The 19,444-nt window shown below is 41.8% G+C and overlaps 1 protein-coding gene across 6 annotated transcripts in view; it reads left to right on the forward strand.

Annotated features, from left to right (window-relative positions):
- Positions 1–19,444, forward strand: part of ZMYND11 (zinc finger MYND-type containing 11) — a 96,395-nt gene that overhangs the window by 35,112 nt on the left and 41,839 nt on the right. For all 6 annotated transcript variants that reach the window (XM_030550121.1, XM_030550123.1, XM_030550126.1 and 3 more), the window contains one exon: positions 14,009–14,168. In XM_030550121.1, coding sequence (XP_030405981.1) covers positions 14,009–14,168 — 160 coding nt within the window. The remainder of the gene's footprint in view (positions 1–14,008; positions 14,169–19,444) is intronic.

The following is a 19,444-nucleotide window of genomic DNA, read 5'->3' on the forward strand; positions in this document are numbered from 1 at the left end:
AAACTTACGGTATGTTAGATATAGAGGTATGTAAGATCCTGATTCATGAAAGCACTTAATTACATCCTTCTTTTTAAGCAAGTGCTCTTCTGATTTGGGATGCTTTCTGAATCATCGCCTAAATAAATACTGCCTTTGCAAAGCATCTAAAAGTATGTTAAATTTTGACTCATTAATGTCCCAGTAATAAATTCACAGTCATTGAGGTGAATTTCCTATTCTGCAAACTCACAAGTAACTTTACACACACGTGGAGCCACACTGAGTGAATAACTTTATACACGAGTGACATGCATAAATTACTCATGCAGTGAGACTATATACCCATAAAGTTGGGCAAATGTTTGTAAGATTGCAGCCTTATGTTTTAATTTAAGGTAAGTTATTTCTTTGGCTGTGGGTGGTGAAAGGAGCTAGTTGTGTTTGAAAAGGGGAACTGATTATCTGAGTGTAGACAGGAGTTAAGTGGCTTGACTGTTTAATTCCTTGCTTTTCATGGTTTGCATTGACGGTATGCAGTCTAGCAACCTTAACTGTAAGTTAATGAAGTTGTTTGAGTGGGCATGTAGGTTTAATAGCTGGAACTTGGAATGCTTTTCTGCATTAAAATTATTACTTATGTCAGAACTGACCTAGATAATGAGTATTAGAAGAGGTTGTATGGTGCCTGAGGTATCTAATGCATGAACAGACAGGATTACCTCTTAACTCTGTCAGCAGCTGCCGCAGCAATGTCAAACAGATATAAGTCTCATTGAATTGCTACATTATAGTGTTTTACTGCCCAAGGGTGTATATAAAAGTGTATTTAAAAAAAATAAGAAGTCAGATTCACTATTAATTCATGTGCTGTATTTTGGGACTTAGCTAAGGAGCTAAGAACTTCAGACCTTATGAAGTCTAGAAAACATTCCATTTAGACAGGATCATTTCTGTGCATATATTTTCAGAATGGTTATGGCAGAAATCTGTATGAAAGATTCAAAAAAAGGTCATCACTAATGCAGCCCCTTTGTGCCCCTTGTGTGAGGTTTTGGATCACCAAAGTGCAGAACTGTAGCCTTTTCCTCAGTCCACCTACAACAGCTTCATCAATGCATAGGTGACATGTGGAACACCTATCTGGCATATGAAGAATGATGACCATCCTGTGCAGCTTGTTTTTTCTGTGTTTCTCCTTGTCAGGGAACAGTGTGAGGCTTAGCGGTGAGGATCAGTGGTCTGCTTTGGCCATTTGAACCTTGGTGAATTTAATCCAAACAGAATACATGCATGACCCTAAACATATAAATAAATACTTTCAGAACAAACAGAAAGAAGTTTTTACTGCCAGCACTATTTTTCTGCATGTCTCCTACAAGTGCATGCCATCACACTCCTAGAGCAGTATAAAGAATTCAGCTCTGTACTTTTTTGTATTTGTGCAGTGTCATCAAGTCTCAGTCCAGCATTCAGGTCCTGGTAGATAAGGAAAAGAGGGGATGATTTTCGAATATGTTATTTTGGAAAGTATTTATTTGTAACTTTTAAGTCTACCCATGTGTTTTGTGAAAGTCAGATCCCTGATGTGGTTCTGCTCTCTGAGGGAGTGGGATATGTGCAGGGGATCTGCACAGGAGGTAGGTATCTCTTGAATGGAGTGTCTTGAAGCACACCCGCGAGCATCATGGAGGAGAGAGATTGTTCCTCATCTGGTCTTCTGCAGAGATCACTAGAGAATAGCTTTGCTATCTGGCTTGTCCACTGATTCCCAAGTTTGGGCCTTAATGATTGAAGCGCTTAATAGTGTTATGTAAACTTATTTATTTAAAAAGCATTTCAGTCCATCTCTTACATTTTTACTTCCGTTAGCAAAACCACTCAATTTATCCTTGTGAGCCTTCTGTGAAAATGCCTGTAAGGTGTTGGATTTAAAGCAAACTACTTTTCCTCATTCCAATTCTAGGACCCCTGATAACACAGTGTTGGACACAATATAAGAATACGAATAAGAAACTGAATAACAGTTGTATTACACTGTTCCTTTTAGTATGAAAATCATTTTTCCATGGATTTCTGGGAGAATTTCCATTTTCTCTTTCACTTCCCATTACTTTCATTCGATGTATAAATGAAGGTCTGTCCCTAGAATCTAAGACATCTTTAGGTACATATCACTGTGGTATCTAGAGACCCAGTCCGACTCCCATTGAGGACAATGGCGCTCTTTCAACTGACTTTAATAGGACCTGCCTTATTTTTTCAGGGCTCAGTTATGTGAGCCTAACTGCACACTGAAGCAGAGAAGTGTAAGGAGCCCCCCCCTCCCTTGCTAACTGCATTGCCAGACCCTGAGTAGGTGGAGAACTATCACCGGAAGACTGTTACTTCCCTTCCTACACGTGGTGGCACAGAGCGAGTGGAGCCTCAGCTTCCCTAAAGAACAAGTTGTGTTGTACAGACAGACCAAAATGCAGTGTTCACCACCAAAAAGTCATCATTTATCACCAGTTGTCACACAGTGGTATCTCACATAAGGCAGTTATTTCTTATCCTTATGATTGTCTAGTTTTGGTCTTTCTGTTGCACCTCTTGCTAGAATATCTATAATATTGCACCTCTTGCTAGAATATAATGATCCACCCTCTGATTATTGAGATCACTCCAGAAACCTCAGTTCTTACATGATGAGCAGGAAAAATGAGATTAATATTTATTTCAGTGTCCATGTTAACTTCTGCTTCTGAGTACTGCAGTACATCATGTTTTCTGTGTATGTGTCTTGGAGGCCATGCTCCTGTGATTGCGGCCTCACAGGCAGATGCTGTGCCCACTGTCTTCAAGGGGGCTCCTCACAGAGACAAGAATCTGTCTATTTAGATCCAGTTGCGGCGTTTTGGCCATGGATTATAAGCTCTTTGGAGAAGGGCCTTTCTTCGCATTTGTGTCTTGTACAGTACAATGGAGTAAGTAGCGTGTATTGTGGCTGTTGGCCCTTTCATCTTCACATGCTGGTCCCTATGATTATTCACTGTGGGTGTGCATCTGCTTTGAATTCCTGTATCTGAAAATGCTTCAATAGCAGTGTCTGTTGGTCCACACCTGTACCCCGTGCCTTCTTGCCCTTGCTGTCCCTTATGCCCTACAAACTGAGGGCATAAGGGACAGCATGAACTGTCTTTTTCTCCAGTATCTTTTCTGCCACTTGCAGTCTGTTGGTTGAACCCTCCTTTGTCCGTGTCTTCTAGATTCCTAGATCCATTTTTCCTGTAAAAAATTGTAAATAGTTAATTAGTTTTAATTATTTGTAGTGTTTATAATTAGTGTTAATTGTCATAGTTTAGTTAATAGGCATTGGGTGTGGGGTCCCTCCAACATATGGGGCACTTATCCCCAAAGTTCCAGGCTTCAAGCCTTGCCTCAGGTGCCTTCAGGTCCTCCTGGTAAGCAGCCTGTGCATGAGCTTCCTTTTCTGCCTGGAGGAGTCACACATCCCATCAGCATGTGACATCTGCTACTCCTTTCCCCTGTACTAGGCAGACCTGGGAGTTCAGACTAATGGAGCTCTCCAGGAGGCCTTGGTTGGACCCAAGGCCTTCCTGCTCCCCACCTTGTTGACTGGATCCTCTGAGTAGTTCCCCTTCTAAAAAGAGGCACAGAGAGGGTAAGGAGAAGCACCCTCACAAGAAGACAGACCAAATGTCCCATAAATCTGCTGAAAAGAGGGCTGCTTCCTCCCTGACCCCCTGCAGGGCTAAATGAGACTCCACTTCCCAGAATTGGCCTGTCTGGAGCTCGTGTGATAGCACTGCTGATACTGGGAGTGTCTAGTGCTCTGAAACTGTCCTCAAAAGCAGGTAAGGACTCTAAGGACTAATGGCCTTTTTCACCAGCAGTTCCACACTGCGCCAAGACAGCCATGCCTGTGCCTGCACCAATGGATCCAGTACCAAAGAGTCTTGTCAGAGCCCAGTGTGCCCTTCTCAAAGATATGGCAATTTACACAGATCTGGAGTCACCAATCCTGTCAGACCTGGTGCTAGTGAGAGACATCACTGCACTGTTCATGTATCACTCACTGATCCCAAGCACTAGCGGACGTGTGGATACCCTGACTGTCAGGGATCTATTCACCTGATTACACCTCTGGCCAAGCCATCAAAAGGTAGCCAGTACAGATGGCTTCACCCTTCGAGTTTGATGACTCTTATTTTGAAGAAGAGCAGGAACCAGTACCTCTGGTTCCACCGATGGTCCATATTTTGCATGTCAACCCAGATGGGGCCTCCAGGGCTATTTGGGGATCCCTACATTCATGAGAATCTTACGTAATGACAAAGGATCAATGGTACCCACCATGGAATCTGCCCTTTATCACTGTGATCCCACCCACCTGCCTTACTGGAGTGCATGGGATCCTTACTGTAGTCCTACACTTTGAACACTGTGGGTATTGCACTTATCAAAGAATACCAGTAAAAGAACTGCCCCTGGAGCAGGGAGAGGAACAAGAGGAGTCAGAGCAACTAAAGCAGCTGGTACTGCCGAATCAGCTTAACACCTCTTCCTCAAAAGCAGTTCCAAGAGCTGCCAAGGAGGATCACAGACACCCTCTAGAACCTGCTGGAGGAAGTTCAGGATCCTCCACAAAAGCTCCTGGTCATTCTCCAGTCGACAGCTTCCTCCAAAGTCGCACTCACTATTAATTAGGCCATTTTGGAGCCTACTAAAGACATTTGACACACACAGACCATCCTGACCCCGAAGGCGGCCAAAAAAGAAATACTTTATTCCTCTCTAAGGGGTCAGACTATTTATTCTCTTATCAAACCTGAACTTTCTGGTGGTATAAGAAATCATGGAGTGGACCAGACTACACGAGCCAAAACCTACTCCTTTTGGTTAAGGATACCAACAGATTAGATGTCTTCGGCAGAAAACTTTTTTGTCAGCCAGACTACTTTTAGATATTGCAGACTACCAGCCATTTATGTCACCCTCGCCCCTTTTGGTGGTTCGCTTGTCTGTTTCTTTCCAATGTGATGATACCTAACTTTGAATACTTGGGTCCTGGATATCATCTCAAGTGTCTACACAGTAGGTTCCTGTCTGTTCCTTTCCTGTCCCTTTTCAGGGTCTCCTCTCATGAGAGGGTTCTCAAACAGGAGGTAAACTATCTGATCCAGTTATTCTTTATTATCACAGATCACAGTATCTAGCTTTAACTCAGCCCTCAAACAACAGTCCAGTCCTGCTTGTTTCTTTTAGGCCACATGGCATCACATAAGTATGTGACCCCCTTCACCAGGCTTCCTTGCACTGCCTTCAGGCCTGGCTGAAGATATTCTGTGTTCCTAACAGGGATTCCTTGGACAAGAGAATCTCACTTCCAGCATAATAAAGATTTCAGGAAGGCAGACTTTAGCAATCTCAGGGACTTGGTTGATAAGATCCCATGAGAAGCAAATCTAAGGGAAAAAGCAGTTCAAGAGAGTTGGCAGTTTTTCAGAGAGACACTATTAAGGGTACAAGAGCAAACTATCCCACTATGTAGGAAAGATAGGAAGTGTGGCAAGACACCACCCTAGCTTAACCAGAAGATCTTCAGTGATGTGAAACTAAACAGAGAGTCCTACAAAAAGTGGAAATTTGGTCAAATTACAAAGGATGAATATAAACAAGTAACAGAAGTATGTAGGGACAAAATTAATAAGGCCAAGGAACAAAGCGTGATTAAACTAGCTAGTTAGTAGCAATTGGACATCTAACTTAATGAATGTCGGTGAAAATGAGGTATGATCAGAGGCTAAAATAGGAAAGAAACAAGTTAAAAATTACTTAGACAAGTTAGATGTCTTTAAGTCACCAGGGCCTGATGAAATACATCTTAGAATACTCAAGGAGCTGACTGAGGAGATATCTGAACCATTAGCAATTATCTTTGAGAAGTCATGGAAGACTGGAGGATTCCAGAGGACTGGAAAGATCAATCATCTTAACTTCAGTACCCTGGAAAGATAATGGAACAAATAATTAAGCAATCAATTTGCAAACACCTTGAAGATAATAAGGAGATAAGCAACAGTCATCATGGATTTGTCAAGAACAAATTGCTCCATCCACACATTTACCAGGCACTGTTACCTGATTCTCTCAGTGGAGGATGCTTCTTTCGGTTCAGCAGTCCTCCAAACTGGGGTACAGAGTTCTTCCTCGCATCCCACCTACACACTAGAGTCATTCACAGTGAATCCCCATTGGGACCAGCATTCGAGAAAAACAGGGTATTTACCTATCAGAAGCCTGCATCCCAGGAAAAGAGAAAAAATTAATAGACAGGAGTTATAGGCCAAGCTGGATGATTAGAGGTGATTAAGAAAAAACAGAAAGCCTACAAGGAATGGAAGATGGGAGGGATCAGCAAGGAAAGCTACCTTATTGAGATCAGAACATGTAGAGATAAAGTGAGAAAGGCCAAAAGCCATGTAGAGTTGGACCTTGCAAAGGGAATTAAAACCAATAGTAAATGGTTCTATAGCCTTATAAATAAGAAGAAAACAAAGAAAGAAGAAGTCGGACCGCTAAACACTGAAGCTGGAGTGGAGGTTAAGGATAATCTAGGCATGGCCCAATATTTAAACAAATAATTTGCCTCAGTCTTCAATGAGGCTAATGAGGAGCTTAGGGATAATGGTAGGATGACAAATGGGAATGAGGATATGGAGTTAGATCATGCCAAACCAACTTGATCTCCTTCTTTGAGAAAGTAACAGATTTTTTAGATAAAGGAAACACAGTGGATCTAATTTACCTCAATTTCAGTAAGGCATTTGATACGGTTCCACATGGGGAATTATTAGCTAAATTGGAAAAGTTGGGGATCAATATGAAAATTGAAAGGTGAACAAGGTATTCCATTGCTGAGCATTGTAGAATAGACTCGATGGTGTCTTCAAAGACTATGGATTTGCGGTTTGGTAGGCTCTCAAAGTGCTCCTTCCAGTGGTGTTTAATGACCTCATAGTCCTTGAGGACGATGGAGCCAGCCTAGGAACATGAGGGGTTTGGGTCTTTGGAGATGATTGAAAGAAGCTTCTCGTGTCACCCTGGTCTACGAAACCCTGGACCTCAGAAGCCTTCTCTTGCTACCATTTATTTTTGATGTCACATAGCCTTCTTTGGACTTTGGCTTTGAGCCGTGATAAGTCTCATGTTTTCGTTGGTTAGTGGAATCATTTTGCCAGTTACAGAATGCAATTATTTTCTGTTGAATTAATGCTAGGATTTCCTTGTTTTCATCAAAGCAGTCTTAGTACCGATGAGTGGAATATCCTATAGTTTCAGTACATGCACTGTGAATGGTATTTTTAAGATGATCACAGTGTTCTTGAATGTCAATTATGTTATCAGGCAAATCAGAGAGTTTCTCAGACAGATATTGCTGGAACGTCTTGTAGCTGACTTGATCTTGAAGTGCTTTGATGTTATACCGCTTTTGCTTAGTTTTTGGGTGTTTGCGGTGTGGTGAAGTGAGCTGAGGCTACAGGATTGATCTTACTCATGGATGATCTGTCCAACAGTGATCTGTACCTCTCATGGTTTGTGTTATACAGACATCGGAGTAATCTCGGGCTCTGATTATAACATAGTCAAGGAGGTGCCGGTGTTTGAACCGAAGATGTTTCCAGGTGGTCTTAAATTTGTTACTCTGCCTAAAGATGGTATTTGTGATGAGCAGGTTTACATTTCCCACCCCTTCTTTGCCTATTGTGCCACTCCAGAGTTGAGAGTCCTCTCCGACTCTGGCATTGATCCTCTTGGGAGATTTCAGTTTGTCTGCCTTAGGTGTAGCCATGAGGACTCCATCGAGAGCACTATAAAACTGCTCCTTGTTGTCTTCCTCATCATCAAGTGTTCGGGCATATGCATTGGTGACTGTGACATATTGGCTATTGCTGAGCTTGAGCCAAAGAGTCATGAGATGCTCATTGATCCCCACAGGAAGCTCCAAAAGTCGACTGGCGATCTTATTTTTGATGGCAAAGCTAATCCCATGAATGCATCTCTCTTCAGGTGGCTTTCCTTTCCAAAAGAAGGTACAGCCACCTCCTTCCTCTTGTAATTGGCCTTCATCAGCCCGGGGCATCTCACTAAGAGTTGCAGTGTCAATGTTGAGTCTTGCCTGTGCACTGGCAGTTATGGCACTTCTTCTTTCTGGGCATTCACTGTGCTGAGAGTTCATAAGGGTGTGGACATTCCAGGTGATGAAATTCATTGTCTTATATCTCTTGTTTTGGCCATAGAGTTGAATGATCCCACTAGGTGCAGCCATCCAGTCGGAAAAGTGTGAGACAGCCTATGTTTGGGGCACTTTTTCTAGCCCCCTCCCCATTTGGGGTGAGAAGGGGGGATCCTAAAAAGATCTGCTCAGTCACAGCCACTGCTGCCTGAAATGCACTTCTCTCTCATTGAAGCACAAGACGACCATCACATAGCTGCCACCTGCATGCAGATTTGTGACTAAAGACTGCCAGAAATCACTGCTCCTGTCTTCACTGCCACTCCTTTCTTCCCCACTGCCGGTCTTTGTGTGGATGTGAGCCCTTTGACAGAGGCCTGCATGTGAAATCTTTTAACGTGGGGAGACCGGTGCATTGGTGGTGACTACATGTGACTCGACAGGGCAAGGAGATCCAGGACAACCAGGGGTCTCCCTCCTGCTGCAGCCCTCATTCACCTTCACAGCTGCAGAGTATTAAAAGGTCCTCTATTTGTGCCTGATCCACCATTGGGATCTTGTGAAGTTTGGACCACGGTTAGTAAGGAGCCTCACCTCAGAGCTGCTCACCAAGAGGGACCCTATCAGGAATATGAAAGCTCCAGACGATGTAGCTCCGAGGGTCATCAGAGAGGACCACAACTGACATGATCTTCATGGCACAACAGATTCAGGAGAAGTGCGGAAAGCAACACCAGGAACTATTCGTGGCATTCATCAATCTAACCAATCCCTTTGACTCTGTCAATCGTGATGCTCTATGGAAGGTGCTGTGTAGGTTTGGCTGTCCACAGAAATTAATTTCCATCATCATACTACTCTATGATGGGATGACTGCCACCATTCTGAGACTGAACCATTCATCATTCACACTGGTGTCAAGCAAGGCTGTGTCATTGCTCCAACACTCTTCTCCATTTACCTTGCCAAGATCCTGATTCTCATCCGTGACCACCTTCCTAATGGAGTCAGGATTGAGTATCGTATGGATGGTCAACTCCTCAATCTCTGACATCTCCAAACAAAATCTAAGATCACAAGAATTGGCATCACTGACCTTCCATATGCAGATGACTGTCATTCTCACACACGCAGAGCCTGCATACTACCCCCTAAACCTTTTTGCAGATGCCTATCCTGCCTGGGTCTCTCTCTCAACATCAGGAAAACCAAGGTGGTCTACCAGCCCTCACCTGCACAAACTACTCTTTATACTCCACAAATCATCCTCACTGGAGAACCTCTGGAAAATGTGGACCATTTTCCATACCTTGGCAGCCACCTCTCCCGAACAGCCAACGCTGACCCAGAAGTTGAATACAGGATCTGCTGTGCCAGCACGTCCTTTGGAAGACTACTTAATGAGTCTTCAATGATAGGGATCTGCAAACAGGCACCCAGATCTTGGTTTACAAGGCAGTTGTTCCCCATCCTTTTCTGTGGGTGTGAGACCTGGGTAACCTACAGATGACATCTCAAGCGGCTGGAGTGGTTCCAACAGTGCTGCCTCAGGAAGGTTCTGAGGATCAGCTAGGAAGAGCAACTCACTAACATCAAAATTCTCTCTGCAGCCAACATCAGCAGCATAGAAGCACAGGTCATGAAACACCAACTCTGCTGGGCTGTCCACTGTGTATGTATGCCTGACACTCGCCTCCCAAAGCAAGTACTCTTCTGTCAGTTAAGTCAGGGAAGAAGGGCTCGCAGAGGGCAGCAGAAGCACTTCAAAAGTACACCTTAAAAAGGGAGGTATCAACCCAACAAACTGGGAGGACTCAACGCAGAATAGATCACAGTTGCGCCACACAATACACCAAGCCACAGCTCACTTTGAGGACAACAGACATGCTCATGAGACAGAGACAAAGGAGTTAAAAAAGGGCACGACAGTCCAGCCAACAACTGTGTCTCCTCCAAGATTACACCTGTCACTTCTATGGGAAAATCTGCAGGGCACAAATTGGGCTCCTGAGACACTTAATAACCCACCAATGAACCCCCTTGGCAAACATCATCCTCACATCGAGGGATAGCCGAAGATACCCAGTCCTGTGCTTATTTCTCTTCCGCACACATTGCCTTTAATTGAAATACATTGATTAAGCCTCTTAACTGATTATAGCTGGTCTAAGGGATTTAACTTTGTCTCCATGCTTGCTTTACATTAGTGGCCAAAATAAGGCTTGCTTTACATTAGTGGCCAACCTAATTCAAACAGACATTTTGAGGATTTCATTAGGTAATGTTCAGCACTTTGATCTGTAGCAACAAGTGTAGATCTAAAAGGCAGTAGTGCCTAGTGGATAGTGCACAGGATGGCAACTCAGGAGATTTTCGTTCTATTCCCAGCTCTGCTGTTGGCCTGCTGTGTGACGTTGGGCAAATCACCTTCCTTTTCTGGGCCTCAGTTTCCTTATCTGTAGAATGGAGATAGTGATATATAAGAGCTAAATGATGATATTATTATTTTATTAAGAATGCTGGAGAGTCACATAAGTCAAAATTGAACATGCTGGGTGTCTGATTGGGGAGGTGAGAGTATCAGGTAAAAATATAAATATGTGTCAACAAATTTCACAAATTTGAAATAACATTTTAAATAAGCTATGTGTGCACTCACGCACATGCATGTGTGGACATGAGTATTTAAAGAATTACATTTATCCTTAACTCAGTTTTAAGGTATTTAGTTCTTTATGCCTCTGTATAAAGTAATTCTGGGCTAGTGATAGTGTTCTGGAGACTTGAATCACAGTATTTAACATTACTGTCCAGTGTCATCCCTAAACTATCTGGGACAGATCTTCAGCTGCTGAAAATTGACGTCTCCATTTTTCTCTGTGGCGCGCCACTGATTTATGATAGGTGAGGATCTTGCCCTCAGTGTTTAAGTGGGTATTGACTTTGGTGCAGAAACAGAGTACTACTCTTATTCTTGAACTGTATACCTTAATTCTGAAGAAGCAAAAGGGTAAGATGTGCACGGAAAAGAACCAGAGTGAATTGCAAAGAGGAGAGCAGAAGTGAAGAGATAAATACACAGAAAGAAGAGACGGACTGAGAAGAGACTATACTATACAGGAGGTCGGAGAAGCTGATCTGGTGATACCTTCTTGCCTTAAACTTTATGACTCTATGAGACTTAGGAAGATTAAAAATGGACATACAGAGAAAAAGGAAAAAGCACAACAGTAGTGGTCCAAATGCATTTGGTAACTTGGTCACCCACCTGAGCTTTTGGATTATGCAGGCAGCTCTAATAACTCTTCCAGTTGTAGTCTTCTAACCAAATAAAAATAAAATTAAAACAGTATAAAGTGACAGAACAAGTTCTGAGGTCTTGTAGCTTAAGTTTGCAGAAGACTGGGTTTTGTTATTATGAATAAGATATTTGAACCAGATTCTCTTGTGGGTACCTGTCCCTGTGACAGCACAGAGGAACCAGAAAGCAGACCCATTTGGCCATATGGGAATTCACCTAGTGTATTGAAGATGCAAGGCTGCCATGCCTGGCTCCTGCATTCCTTCACTCCCCCCTGCCCCATGCCCCCTGGAACTTGGACCTATGTTGTCAAGTAGTGAAGGGTAGAACAGGCTGGGATCATAAAGCTGCACAGGATCTGGCTCTTTAATCATAGATTCAATATGGACCAAAACTTTATTATCATTCATTGATATTAATATAATAGTACCACCTAAAGGCCAAACAGGCTTGGACCCCCATTGTGCTAGACCAACGGTTCTCAAACTGTGGGTAAGGCCCATAAAATGGGTCATAACCCTGTATTCATGGGGTTGCCAGGGCTGGTGTAAGACTTGCTGGGGTCTGGGGCCAAAGCCTGAGCTCCACTGCCTGGGGTCGAAGCCAAAGCCTGAGCCTCCTTTCCCAAGGTCGAAGCCCCCACCCGGGGTAGCAGGGCTCGCACATCAGCTTTCCCCACCCACCCATCCACACACACACACACACACACACACACACACACACACACGCACTCCCCACACACAAAGCTCAGGCTTTGGTTACCCCTTCTGGGGTTGTATAGTAACTTTTGTTTTCAGAAGGGGGTTGCAGTGCAGTGAAGTTTGAGAACCCCTGGGCTAGACACTGTACAAACAATCTCTGCCCCTAAGAACTTTCAGCGTAACAAAATAGACATAACAGGTGGATGAGAAGAACAAGCCGGCTGGGGAAACAAAAATTATTGGATGTGCACAGTTCTTCATCAACCCAAATACTGTAGATGCTGTGACAGAATTGGAGCTGCTCTGTAATAATTTTTGAATACTGTATATTGACCTAGTTATTAGGATGGTCACTGTAAGAATATCAGAGACAAAGTAAGTGAAGTAATATCTTTTATTGGTCCAAGAGACTGAGTCACAGGGACACTGGGATATCTGAAGAAGTTAGGCCTGCCTAGATTATCATCAGGGATGGTAAGGCTTTAAGTAAGGCAGACATGCATGTCACCTGTTTTAACATTCTTTTTCTCTAAGTGCTTTGTTCCCACAGTTTAAAATAAACAATAATTGTGTGTTGAGGACTGTTTTGTCACAAATTCGCACTGGTCACACATTCCTAAAGGGAAGAACTGCAGGTGCCAGAACTCACTCTAACTTGCTCAGTAACCGCAACTGACACACTGGATACTATAGCCCAGAGTTTGGTCTAAGAATGGGAGAACTGTGGAATTGCACCACAGGCTAGTTGAAGGCACCTTATGGGGTCCATTCAGAGAGACCAGAAAGGGCACAGAAGTGTAGCTAACCTTGTAACTGTGACAGATACATAGCTAGTAAAATACGGACACACAACAGATATTTGCCTCTGATAACAGCTCAGGCCCTTCACAATTCAATCATTCACTTAACTGCTGCTCACTTCTTATTCTACACACAGACCAGAAACAGCAGTGGCTGTCCAAAACATCATTTTGGACCTTTGTGGGTTTTTTCCATAAAACTAATAATGTTCTTGCACTGCATTTGTTGTGAATGAAGAATCATTTACTTTATTACAAGTTAACAATTTTTTTGCCTGAAAATAACAAATTACACTTGGGCAAACATTTCATATACCAGACCAAATCTAACTAGCGTTTCTTTTGTCTGCAGATGACTTAATTGCCTAATAGCCTGTTGTACAGTCTTTGCTCTTGCCAGTGTAGTTGAGAGTGGACATTCCTAGTCGGCAACCTCAAGCACAGGAAATAGACAAGTTATTACCATAAATGGGGGAAGCTCTTGGGGTTTCATGTTCAGTGCATGAATTTCATTGTTCGTGGTTGTCCTGTCTCCTTCAGATTGCTTAATGAACTATGTTATATTCCTAGCCTCACTCTGTACTATGGTCTGTATGAGTAAAATTGTTGAGTTTCAAAGTGTGTAAAGCACTGTGCTCTCTTAGATTGGGACTGAAGGTAGAGAGTTTGTCCTGTATCCAAAAGTACCAGTTGCTGGATTGTGGTCAGCTTTGAGAATCTTCTTGGAAAATCCCTCTACAGTACCACTACACTCAGACTCCTCTAAGCACTTACACAGTGGAGAACCTACTAGGGAAACAACCTGAGTTTGGAAGGAATGTAACGTTGTACAAGTTAAAAAAGACAAGCAAACAAACTTGGCAATTGCTATGATACTAAATCAGTTAATAAAATGTATATATCTTTACTCTCATCTGTAAAAAAGGGATTGGTAACATTTAGATTTAAAGGCTATTACTTAAGGACTTCTTTTGTGCTTTGTGTGCAGGTATATGTCTCGAGTCCATGGTATGCATCCAAAAGAGACCACACGTCAGTTGAGCTTAGCAGTGAAGGATGGTCTTATTGTTGAAACCCTGACTGTGGGATGTAAGGGATCAAAAGCTGGTATTGAACAAGAAGGATACTGGTTGCCAGGAGATGAGATTGTGAGTATAATATCTAGAAGAAATTAAATCATGTTTCCTGGTATGTTGACATGGAACCTATTTGAATTTCCATTAACAGTTATTTATAGATGATCTATTGATGTCACTTGTGAACAATGAAATAATGTTTCACAAGCACAGTTTTACTGTTTAAATCTTGCACTGAAAAGATTTTTTTTTAAAGTCCTCCCTGTTCCATAGAAATCCTGCCTTATAGGGCTCTGCATCTGCTGCCATGGAACACTGTCTGTGGCTTTACACAGGTTTGCTCATTTACTCCCTCTGTGACCCTCCTATGGTCATATGTGAAGATTTTCAACACAAACCTTACTGGTCTCACTTTGACTCCCCTGACATCTTCAGAGATCCAGAGTGATCCTTAAAGGAATATATCTTTTCAAAAGATTGTATTTTAAAAGGAGAGTGTTGATTTGAGGGTGTTTGAATCTGAGGGAAAAAATTAGCTCTTTTCAGGGAAAAATTGTATTTATATACCCCCCAGATAATGCAACAATAACAAAATCTGTGTTATACCAGATGTCTGGAAACAGTCTGGAAATCTATCGTGGTATACTTTTTTAGCTAGAAGCCTCCAAAAATTGGTTCAGGAAATGTATACGGTGACTAAATCTAATTAATCAGGTTGAAAGACTAGCTTGGCTGTTCATAATATTTCTAAATTCCTGCCTAAAAAATTGCTTTGTTTTTAAAGAGAGGATGGTAAATATGTAGGTGAAAAATGTGAGATACATGCTGTTAACTGTTATTCTGAATACCTTTCTTTTTATTTCTTAGCAATGAAGTAGCTTTAAAAAATATCAAATTCTCACAATGGCCTCTGTCTTTATGATTCATTCAAACAATTCTGGTACTTCTGCTACTTCAGTAGCAACAACTAATTAACAAAAACTGGACCCAGTCATGCAAGCCCCCTCATGCAAACTCATAACAGGTCATTGGAGTTTCATACAAATGCTCTATCTTCACTGCAGAGTTAAGGCAAGTTACCTGCATTTGAGTTAGTCAAATGAGAGTGGCCACCCTGCAAAATAACACTGGAACTGCCCAGAGTGATTGGATTAGTAGCACAGAGTGTTTGTGTTTACAGCTGATGGGTTGTGTAAATCTCCTGACAGGTCAGCCAAGGTGAGTTAAGGGTTTTGTGTGTGGATGGGACTTGTATTAAGGGCAACAATAAAGTTAACTCAGCAGTAAAGATAAGCCCCACAGAGGGCTTGTAGAAGCTATGTTGGCATGAAATGGAGCTACTGTATATATTTTGGAAGAATTATATACAAACAGAGCCATATTGATACAAACAGAGCCATATTGATTTCTGTTCCAGACAAACAGAAATGTCTTAGCTGCAGATCCTGTAAATGGCTTAACATGCTAAACTCCACTGACCTCACTAGAAACTGAGGGCAATTAGGCCTTGCAGTATCAGATTGTAAGAGTATGTCTGCACTGCGATAGACTCACAGCACAGCTGCAGCTGGCCCAGTCAGTTGAGTCAGGCTTATGGGGCTTGGATTGTGCGGTGCTAAAATTGCAGGGTAGACATTCGGGCCCAGGCTCTGATACCCTTCCCCCTCGCGGACTCGCAGAGCCCAGACTCCAGACGGAGCCCAAACGTCTACACGGCAATTTTATAGCTTCACAGCCCAAGCCCTGCGAGTGTAAGTCAGCTAAGCCAGGCTCTGAGACTTGGTGCCACGGGCTTTTTATTGCAGTCTAAACATATCCTTAGAAACTGATGGAAAACTTGTTGAAGTCAATATGCATCAGACCCAGTCAGTAAAGAAAAATTGTTTCAAGGGGTTAACAAAGAAAACTCACTCCCAGATATAAAAAATTGCTTTATATGTCTTTTAGCCATTCCATTTTACAAACTTTAGGCCTAAATTTAGACACCTAAATCTATATGAAAGCACAAATAAATGTTCTGAGCTTCAGAGATGCTAAGCACCCACACCTCCCTCTTATATAGGTGCCTAACCATGGAAAGATGTGCCTAACCTGAGGCAACCAGGTTAGAGCATGTTGGCCTTAGTGCATAATGTGGACTGATCACTTTTCAAGTTAAAAATAATAGTAATAATAAGAAAACAAGTCATACAGATTATGTAACAGCTACTATGCGTGGACAAAAGGTTTTGTTTGATAACCTACAGCATTAGTTTGCTGATCTGTATCAACTTAATTGCTTTATTGGGTAGACTGACATAAACTCTGGTAAAACTCTTCCTAATAATGTTATGTCAATGATTGAGTTATTCTGTGAAAGGGTTAAATTCTTTCATACAGTGCTTGAAGGTTCCATCATAGATCAGTGGTTCACAACTTCAGGGGTACTCTATGAAGTTTTATGAAGCTGTGTTAATATGACACTTTAAGCAAACTTCAGTGCATCTAGAAACACTGTGCAAAGACCTGAAGTAGAACTGCCAAGATGCATGGAGGGGTTGTGGTTATGGGGAGGCTCTTGCTTCTCAGGTGACCTTTTTGTGGTAATGTTTAAAAAAAGAAATAAAAATAACTTTTATTAAAATGACACTAGTGTTCTGAAAAACTGAAAAGAACAAGGACATTCAGATTTAAACATCAATGAAAAATGTTCTCTCTCACATATATAAATTTATTTAAGATCCCACATCAATAACAAAGCATGACTCAGTGGACAACATTTCTAAAAGTTGGTATCTACAACAAATTAATCATGTGAAAGGGGTAATTGCACTTGTAATGCCTTGGTATGTCCAGTTACCAATTTTGCTTGCTTACTGGGCATCAACGCAAATGGTGTGGATCTAACATAGCAGCTTTTTTCAAAATGCATCCTCATGTTACACATAAATACAGTTGTAAACAAAATAGGTGATAATCATTTCCTCATTTACTTATTTGCCAGGATCTTAATTCAGAATTCTGGATTTCCACTGCTACAGTTGATGGCACTAATGCCTAACTGAGTGTAGTACCTTGCCTTGTTTTAGGCTCCTGTGTTATCATCACCTTTTGCAGAAGAACTCAGGTAATAGCAGTTTACAGTTCACCACAAAAACATTATTTCTCTTCTTAACACAAGTGCCTATTAAATAATATGTACTCTTCTCAGTGCTTGCCACAACAGGCTATGTTAAGAGTAGCAGTAACACATAATATAGATATAATAATACTTTCCTACATCACAGTGGTGTTGAGGATTATTTAGTTAAAATGCACTGAAGTCCCCAAATGAAAAGTGCCATATAAATGCAAACTTAAGCACCTTATTTGTTATTAACAAGACAGTTTTCTTGGTTTTGTTGATTTAGGAAACATTTTGACATTAGTTTAAATCCTTAACAATAGTAGTTCCAGTGATTTGGTTACTGTCAATGGATAACACAATATGGAAACACTATTCTTGGCCAAAAAGAATTAACGATTAAATGTTAATTTAGTTAGGCAGTATACTTTGTTCGTTTGTATCCTGAAAAGATAGTGGTCTGGATCATCCCTGATGTATCTCATTGAAGTCAATGGAATTACACTAGAAATACATTTTGCTCTGTGATTCTACATACGGTTCTTAAAGATGATGTGCCATGCTTATTAAAAAGCCACACTCCTTTTACTGAAGATTTAAAGCAGTTAATAAAAGTCATACACATTTTGTAAAATGTTTTACAAATGGTTTTCATAAAGGCTATTTTTAATGCTTTAAATTTTAACTCTTTTCTGCAGGGTTAACGAGCCATAAGACCAAATTGGCCCATAGAGAGGAATTCTCTATTAAAAAATAAATTTACATTTATTGATAAAGCCAAGGAATACTGTTTTTACCTTAAAATGGAGATGTGTTATTGGAAAAGGTCTGGTTTGTGCACTTGCCTGGCAACTGCAGCTCAGTTCACACCACTACAGGGGTTTGAAGTTGTTGTGTAGTGGCCAGATTCTCTGGTGGTGTAACTAGGGGAGGCCCCACAACGGATTGTAGTTCTTTGTGCCATTTCATTGTTCTGCAGACAGTGGAGGCAGGAAGAAGGCAATATTCTTGAAATGTCTCTCTTTTTTATACAGAGGACTGGCCGGCTGATTGTGCTCAGTTAATTGCTGCCTCCAGCAGATGGAGACAGCTCTCTTGGCTGGCTAAGCCTGTTTTTTCTGGTCCTCTTTTCTCAGAAATAGATACCTGCAAGAGTGACATGGCAAGAAATAATTTTGTCCTTTTCAGTCCTCTTGCCACACCTCCAGACCACTTCCTCTCACACCTTTTCCTTCTTGTCAGTGGTGTGTTAGTTTAGTGGAGAGTGCTTTTGGAGGGGAGGCAGCTCGCTAGCCGCAGTGTTTCAAGCATACAGTAGGAAACTGAAAACCATGAGATTTTCCTCATGCATCCAGTCTTGCTAACTCACTTCTGGGCTTTTCTGACATTTGAAATAATTATTGAAATCATATATTTGTATCTGGAAAATAATGTTACTTATTCAAAGTGACTTCAGATAACTTTCAGTCTCAAGTAATTCTGGACAAAATCAATTTCTTTAATCTCCCTCTGCTGTCTTTACCATCACTTTCACAGCTGCTAATTCCTGTAGCATTGTCAAAAGCCCTGAGATTTTCAAGACAATTCTGAGAGTCTGAGGTAACCCCAAAAAGATTGATCATTAGGCCAAATGCATGAGGCTAAGGTAGTATGATTTCTTGCTATGTCACACTTGCAGGGATCAGTTTCTGAGAAAAGAGGACTCTAGTTGTGACCTGTTTTAAATGACCTTGGATGAAGCAGAGACTATCCTACTTGCCAAGCCTATAGGAACTGCTTCAAGTTTTCGCAGTGAGCCGACACTGGCAGTTGGCTTCCTGTTGGATTGGCTGTAGCAGCTTGCACCTCCACTAATGTGCAAGTAATTCTCGTTACTGCTCTCTACAGAAAGGGGCAGAATGGGATTGAGCCTGTTGTTCAGCAGGATGCAGTCTTATTTAGACTCTCTTTCCTGATGCTGGATTGTAACTAGACTTCCCTCCACTTTGGGGCCAAGTTTAGTTCTCAGTTAAGTACAATGGTGCTTTTGGAGCTTAAATAAAGAAAGTGAAAGCATAAGCCAACTCTTTGATTCAGGCAATCTTGGTTGCAGCATGGGTGTGCTTTCAGTTGCATGTGCCTCACTACCTTACCTACATGTCTAGAACTATTGCTGTGGGCATGTTCTTATTCTCATTTTGGCTTCTTAGCCATTGGTCTGGCTGGATGGTGGCTACGCGGGACAGGATCTTTTCTGGGGAGAGCC

The sequence above is a fragment of the Gopherus evgoodei genome, chromosome 2 (genome assembly GCF_007399415.2).
Source record: "Gopherus evgoodei ecotype Sinaloan lineage chromosome 2, rGopEvg1_v1.p, whole genome shotgun sequence".
Lineage (NCBI taxonomy): Eukaryota > Metazoa > Chordata > Testudines > Testudinidae > Gopherus > Gopherus evgoodei.